Source organism: Diplotaxodon limnothrissa, linkage group LG22 (assembly GCF_057381915.1).
Source record: "Diplotaxodon limnothrissa isolate DT_005_m linkage group LG22, D_limnothrissa_male_GT1.1, whole genome shotgun sequence".
Classification (NCBI taxonomy): Eukaryota; Metazoa; Chordata; class Actinopteri; order Cichliformes; family Cichlidae; genus Diplotaxodon; species Diplotaxodon limnothrissa.
The window spans coordinates 10,646,588-10,654,044 of NC_140616.1; the positions used below are offsets into that span (position 1 = coordinate 10,646,588).

Consider the following 7,457-nt stretch of genomic DNA (forward strand, 5'->3'; position numbering starts at 1 on the left):
TGGTACTCTTGAAACAGTGCCGGTGCTTAAACGGTGCTTGAACCGGTGCTTATAGAATAAAGAACACAAACTTTGTCCAAATACCTCGTGTTTTTATTTTTCCCAGTAATTTATTTTCTAGGCAAAAGTTAACCCTTTCTGTCAATAAAACATAATTTCTTTGGTTGGAACAAGTGCTTAAACAATTGAAAACACAAACTTTGTCATGAAACTTGTCATGTTTAGCAGTTTTTTTGCAAAAAGATAATCATATTAGCCTTTTCTGGAGCTATACAGCATCGCTCTTGGCTGATGGCATGCCCAGCACAAGAGAAAACTCTTTCAGAAGGCGTTGATGAGCCTGGGACACACAAGTATTTTTCTGATAGGGCAGATAAATTGGGGAGTGTATCCCTCTTGCTCCACCACCAGGCCACAGGGTCTTGTCCAGAGGTAATTCCTGGCAGTCTTTTGTATATTTCAAGCTCCTTCTGTACCTGCTCTGTGATTGAGGGGACTCTACCCGCTTGAGAAGCAGCCTGTTGAAGTTCTCTGTCCTCATCCTCAAATAGCTTTTCTAAGGGTGACTTCTGGACCTTTCTTAGCTGAAAAACAAAAAAAAGAAGAAGAGTGAGGTTTGCAAAATAAATAAAGATCACTTTTAGAATGTAGTGGTAGTGGTTGTGCTAGAAAAAATCTGAAATTACACATTTTTCTGGCTTGTCCATGTCAGCATCATCCACCTCGCTGTGTGCTTTGGGGTCCTCAGTGGGAGGCTATGGACACACAGATAGTAAAAGAGCATTCCTTCAACATAGAAACTACATCATGATGCAAAAGGACAAGATTGTACACACACAGTGGAAAATACCTGCACAACTGCTGCTGTGGCATTTGCAACTGCTGTCTTCTCCAACCTGTCCCAGATGTCAGTAGATGCCTCACCACCTAGCCTGCCTTTAAAACGTGGGCCCATCATTGTGGCCTCCTTCAGAAATTTCTGAAGGTTTTCATCCTTTAAGTAAAACAAGATATAACATAGGAGCTGATACTGAAAAAGGTAACCTTATTTTTCATGCGCATTGATATTGTCTGCAAATACCTGATATCTTTTCTGCAGACTACCCCAGACTTTCTCTTTTATTGAAGAGGTGAAAACACTGTCTTCATCACATCGTCTGAAATGTGCCTCCAGCTTGGCCAGGATGGGGATGATTTGATGATTTTGGCATGTGGGTGACTTGTCACTTGACACACACATGGTTGACGTGTACAGGACTTGCATGCACTTAATAAACTCCTCTGCCTTGATTAAATCAGTGTGCGTGAACCTTTCTAGCCTGTTGAAAAATATTCACAATGTTAAAGGTAACTGACAAAATTTAGCTCTTGCAAGTGATGCTCATGTCATTCACTCACTTGTCCTTCTCCATAGGCTTCCTCAGCCGTTGATCCAGAGCAGCTGCCTGGATTGCATCAAGCTGCTCCATAAATCTCTCCACCATCAGGAAGAGAGAATTCCAGCGCGTCTTAACGTCAAGAATGACATTGTGCTCTGGCAAAACTAAAGCACAGATAGACACAAACATTTTTTAAATTACTATAAAAAAGGTAATATGAATAACAATACTTCTTGATATGTAACTGCATGTGCTACTTACTCAGGATTTGCTGCTTTTCTCTGAGCACAGTTTTGCTGAACGGATTTTGGCACACCAGCTGGAAACTGCAGGAATGTCATACACCTTTTGTGCGGCCAGGTTGGGGGTATGAGCAAAGCATCCCACTTTTAAAAAGTCCAAATTTTTCAAAGCAACATCCATGTTGCTGGCATTGTCTACAGTGGCAGCAATTATTTTCCCTCCCAAGTGAAATTGCTCCACAACGTTTGATATTTCTTTAGCGACAACTGGACCTGTTTGTGACTCATAAACTGCTTCAGTGCTGAGCACATTCTGCTTCATTTTGCCTTTGTAGATGTAGTGAACAGTCACTGTGAGGAAATGGTCCTGAGCAATACTGGTCCATCCATCACAGGTGATAGTGACCTTGTTAACCTGTGCCAAATTCTGGATGAGCTTGCTTTTCTCCACGCAATACCAAGCAGTTATATGTGTGTTGGATAGATCATCCTTGGATGGGGGCTGATACCTCGGATTAAGGGCAGAGGACATCTCCCTGAATTTAAAAAAAAAAGAAAAAAAAAAGCGAAATTTATAAAAAAAAAAGTGTTTTTGACTTGAAATTTAATTCTTTTTTTCACATAAAATAAATAAATCATACAAAGCATCTCCCTGAATAAACAGAAAATACATTTGAATTTTAATTAGATTTTTTTCTTCCAGATAAAAAATAAAAACATAGCTCACCCTTTATTCAAATATAGTTTACCTATAAACACCTAACACCATATTTACACCAATTTTGTAAGTTTTTTCTAATTCCACATTTAGAAAAGACAAAGCTAAGCAGCTATGAACATATTAACTTTTACAGTATTATACAGTCTATAAGATACTATTTTTTTATGTCAGAGTAATACAACATTTTTCACCTGAATGATGGTGACTCTGTTGAAAATGGATGGAGATCTTTGACTATAAATTTTGTCACTGCCCTATAAATTTCGTCCACTTTTTCTTTGGTCATTTTAGCCTTTTTGGCCAGGGTGAAGGAAGTATCTGCCATCAAACAAGAAGACAGCCGCATGTAACTACGACGGGGTTAGCTAGTTCACCTTACATGCATTAATTTAATAATAACGTGGTTAGCCTACTCAATGTAAATTACACACGAACAACATTAAGATACTCACCCAGAGAAGAACGGCTGCTGCTGCCATCATCATCATCAGTTATCATTTCTGCTACACTGGCAGGGCTACGGGCCGGACTCTCCTCTTCGGGTTCTTGGATGTTGCTAACTCCGAGAACAGGCACCACACCCGCAGTGGATGTGCTCGGTGTGAGGTCTTGATGCAAGTTATCAAATGCGGTGCATTTCTCTGCTTTTACAAAAACGCTATGCGTCGCCAGGTGTTTCATTAGATTTGAGGTGTTACCTCCTTTGCACATTATTACCTTTAAGCATTTGTTGCAGGCTGCTGAGTTTATATCTTTTGCTGTGAAGTACAGCCACACTCCCGAGCGCGTTGCCTTTGGCATTTTAGCTCTGCTCTAAAAAAAAAAAAATGTACGTACCTGGGCCCGACTACTATCCTTGGAAAGGTAAAGTGATTGGCTAGATTTCAAAGTGTATCTCAGGGGAAAAAAGCACAGAAATAAAGCACCGAAATATGCGCTGCTTTTCGGTCTGGTTACTACCGCTTATGTCAGAACCGGTTCCACAATGGCACCGGTTACCGGTACCCATCCCTAGTGTCTCACCGTGCTCTTGTCCATGAACTCAACCACCAGCTGCACCAACGCAATCCTCAGTGGGCACAAAACATTGTGAGCAAAGTATATTGACTACAGGTAGAAAGGAAGGATGAAAAGAACAGAGGAGAGAAACAGAGCGAATGAGAAAGACAGAAGCAAAAAAAGACAAACTGCAAGGTTAGAAACAGGGAAACAATGAAGAAGCGAGAGGATATGAGAGAAAAAACCAAGCTAACAAAAGCATCAGAAATGAGCAGCTTAAGAGCTTAGCTGGAATTAGAAACACCTAATTTTCCAGTGAAACCATCTCAGCCACGGCTGTACAGCGACACAAGACGAGAGCCTTACGCCCGGAGAACAATAAAGCACTTTCATCATTTGTATCCCACTCCACTGACACTTCTTCATTTATTAGTTTGTCTTGGCCTCTCAGTCATTACCATAGTCTCTGAGGCACTGAAAGATCCAATAACATTTCTTAGATTGTCTAACAATAAGTGGAGCAAATTGATATTGAGGTGGTGCTAATCAGCAGCAATTCTGTCAAAACTTCAAAACACAAAAGCATCAGAGGGAAAACTTTTCAGCCTCAAGGGAGATCTGCCTGCACACGTCAGTGAAAATCTTTACAATGAGGTGACTTTAAACAATTCTTTTCTCCCCCACCAGTTTTTCTCTTTTGACAGCAAAGCTAAAAGAATAGAGACATTAACCTGGAGCAGATATTAACCTGGAGAGATATTACAAAGGTCATTAAATTGAACAAAGGGTCATCAAGTGATAGTACACACTTTCACTGACGGGTGAGAGGTATAGTGTATCTGTAAAAGTCAACATTCTAGGATAGCTCTTTCGTGCTCTTTCCAAATCTCACATCCCTAAGCTGTGGATGTCTAGACAAAATAATAAAATATAGGAATCACTGGGTTCAATCATGCTCTTGCAAAAGCACAGAATATTTTTACATCATCTCATTTTTTGCGTATTTTCTGAGGGAGAAGCTAAGTGATGAAAGGAGGAAGTAAGTGAAAATGAGAGGAAATGAGCAGATGGAGGAAAAAGTAGGTAAGGAAAATGAGATAAGAGGTGAAATGAGTAAAGAAGGGGTGATAGGAGAGGAAAGGATCATACATCAGGGAAGGGAAGGGAGAGGAACCTGTCCGCTGAGGAGGGAAAGTAAGCTTTGCTTCCGAGAGTCAGGGGATGAGAAATGAATAAAAAGAAGACCCCAGTGGAGTATTAAAGTTTTTTTTTTCTATCTTTTTCCTGAAATACTGAACCCTCCTCCACTCTCACACGAGGAGAAGAAGCAGACAGGGTTCACCAAAAAGTCACAGGAGTGGAGAAAGGAAAAAGTCAGAGGAAAAACTGCCAAGTCAGATGAGAGAAAACCCTTATCTACATGTATGCTCTCTAAACTCATCCCTCCGTCGGCAAAAATAAGTCATCTCATTTTTATTTGCTGTTTGAATCATTTTTTTCTGTGCTGGAAAATGTATTTCATAACCTCAACTCTAACCATCCTTATTTTTACCTTGCCCTAAGCAACACAGTGGGGATTAAGTCAAATGAGATGATTAAAACAAAACTGTGTTTACAAACAAGGCAAGATAGATAGACACACATGCACTGAATATTGAGTATACATAAACACAGACAATTACAGCCTCAGCATTGAAACTAACTGGTTGATATTATGTTGGACCTCCCTGTGCCTCCATGATAACTCAGAGGCATCAACGTATAGTGGTGTGAAAAAGTGTTGTTAAATCATGAATCAACTGTGATTAACCACTTTTTGTGGAAAACTGAGTTAATTTTTACTAAACACACTCAGGCCTGATTACTGGCAGACCTGTTGAATCAAGAACTTACTTAAACAGAATCTGTTTGACAAAGTGAAGCAGGCTAAAAGATCTTAAAAAGCAACATGCCTAAGAAACAAAGTCACTGACATCTATCAGTCTGGAATAAGTTACAAAGCCATTTCTAAGGCTTTGAGACTCAAGTGAACCACTGGGAGAGCCATTGTTCACAAATGGAAAAAAAACCTGGAACAGTGGTGAACCTTCCCAGGAATGACTCGTCTACCAAAATTACTCCAAGAGTGCATTGATGACTCATCCAGGAGGTCGCAAAATAACCCAAATGAAAATGAATGAACTGCAAGCTTCACATGTCTCAAAGATGAACTTTTTGGAAGGTTTGAGTCCTGTTACATCTGGAGTAAGACTAACACAGCATTTCAGAAAAGGAACATAGGTTTGGATTTTTTTGCCCCTTAATAATAAACACCTTACACTGTTTACTTGTGTTATGTTTGTCTAGTATTTAAGTTTGTCCCACAAACATACAATAAAATAGAAAATCAGGAATGGGCAAATACTTTTTCACACCACTGTAGATGCCCTTTTTCTGGCACAGGCCACTGCTATTGATTTTGAGTCTTTTGGACTTTGCAGAAGAACCTTTGTGGACTTTGTTGGTCTGCAACAATGTTACAGTGGCTGGTATGTATTAAAGTAACATCTGTGTGAATTCTTGGGTTTCCCAGAAGAACATTGCAATGCAGAAAGATTTCACTTCTTCTTTGGGTGGTTTTAACATTTTTTAGACTCACCCGGCTGATGAGAGGGTTACATCTTGCTGCTGCTTCTCATTTGAGAGGATCTGCTCAGATGCCTTATAAACCATATATTAATAACCATTGTATTAAAGTTACAGTAGAAAGGGGTTGTTTCAAATAGAAGTGAGAGTGCAAGAGTGCTGAAGACTTACATAATATTAGACACACACACACACACACACACACACACACACATATACATATATATATATATATATATATATATTATTCTTATTAGTGGATTTATTTATTTTAAAAATACAAATGAAAAGAATTTTACATTTTTGAAGTTACCCATTAATTTGTCCTACTTTTTTGCAGTTTACATCAAAAGGACTCAAGTTATATATGAAATGTGGGGGAAATAAAGCAGAAAACTAATAATAATGCATGGTCTGGTAAAAATTATTGCAAAATCATTGCAGCCATGTGCAATATACTCTCACTCTTGTTGCTTTTGAAATGGTTGCTTCAAAGATGGGGTCCAGGTCTGCAATCATTTGCAGTTTGGCATTTTCTTTAAAATGACCCAAGTAACACAGAGTCAGTCTGCTGTCAGTGTGCTATCAGTCTGTGGTTGAATGTGGTCAACTTGACAATTATATGCAATTGTTGCTCTCTACTTGCACAGAAATTGAAAAAAAAAGCACATTAACTACTTACATCCAGAGTCCAGCCAGAAACTCATAGACCTATCGTGAGGTAGTTTCTGCAGGATGGTGATTTAACTGCAAAATGAATTAGGCACTCAGGAACCTTTCTTTTACATAGGAATATAATTTAAATACAACCAGTTGACACAATTTGAGTGAAGTCCCTCTCTGGAAAGAGACAAGTCACAGGAAGGTTGTACTCAGTCTGTGGAGTTATCAGTCTATCTATAAAATAGATAGCAATTATTTTCAAACATTCATCAATTAAATCTGAGGGTCATTGAAGTCAGTTCAAGTTGGATCACAACTGTTTGGAGACAGGTCGCCTACCACTGGGTGATTGAAAACTCTGCCAGAGGTTGTTGTTACCTACCTTAATACTTGCAATCAGTTGTTGAATGCCCCCCGAAACAGACACACACACAACAACAACTAACAAAAAAACACACACACAATGCAATCATCATCCAACCACCAGGAGGTTCCGCTCCTGTTTTAACTCTAGTGTGACAGAGCCATAAGTAAGTCAGAGCAAACCTATATTCTAATGGAGCAACCAATTATAAAAGCAAAGGGCGAAACCTGCAGCTACCATAATTAAACTCAGTACAAAGGAAGCCAATTCCCCTCCTGCTGTCACCTCCAATGGTTCAGTCTATTTCTTTGGCTTCAGTATTTCAAACAGTTCAACCCTCAGCCTCCTCTTTATTAAACTATGAATGCGTGGAGCAACAGACAGGTCACTCAAAAGAGAGAGAAAAAATTATTAATTCAAAGCACATGAAGCAGTAACAAAACAATATAAAGCAAATATACATG

At 39.2% G+C, this 7,457-nt stretch overlaps 1 protein-coding gene across 1 annotated transcript; it reads right to left on the minus strand.

Moving 5' to 3' along the window:
* Nucleotides 1–221: 221 nt before the first annotated feature.
* On the minus strand, nt 222–2,149 carry LOC146609441 (uncharacterized). Its single transcript, XM_085346751.1, has 6 exons — nt 1,641–2,149; nt 1,399–1,543; nt 1,082–1,319; nt 851–994; nt 687–755; nt 222–584 (listed from the first exon to the last, which is right to left on the minus strand). The coding sequence occupies exons 2-6, from the start codon at nt 1,482–1,484 to the stop codon at nt 222–224; spliced, it is 900 nt and encodes a 299-aa protein (XP_085202877.1). The 5' UTR covers nt 1,485–1,543; nt 1,641–2,149.
* Nucleotides 2,150–7,457: the final 5,308 nt, after the last annotated feature.

Excerpts from the sequence above, each read along its gene's own strand:
- LOC146609441 (XM_085346751.1), bottom strand. The coding sequence starts at position 1,484 with ATGGTGGAGAGATTTATGGAGCAGCTTGATGCAATCCAGGCAGCTGCT. Across the intron at positions 995-1,081 it reads GTCTGCAGAAAAGATATCAG|GATGAAAACCTTCAGAAATT; the intron begins GTATTTGCAGAC and ends TTTTACTTAAAG. Across the intron at positions 756-850 it reads CCACAGCAGCAGTTGTGCAG|CCTCCCACTGAGGACCCCAA; the intron begins GTATTTTCCACT and ends GTGTGTCCATAG.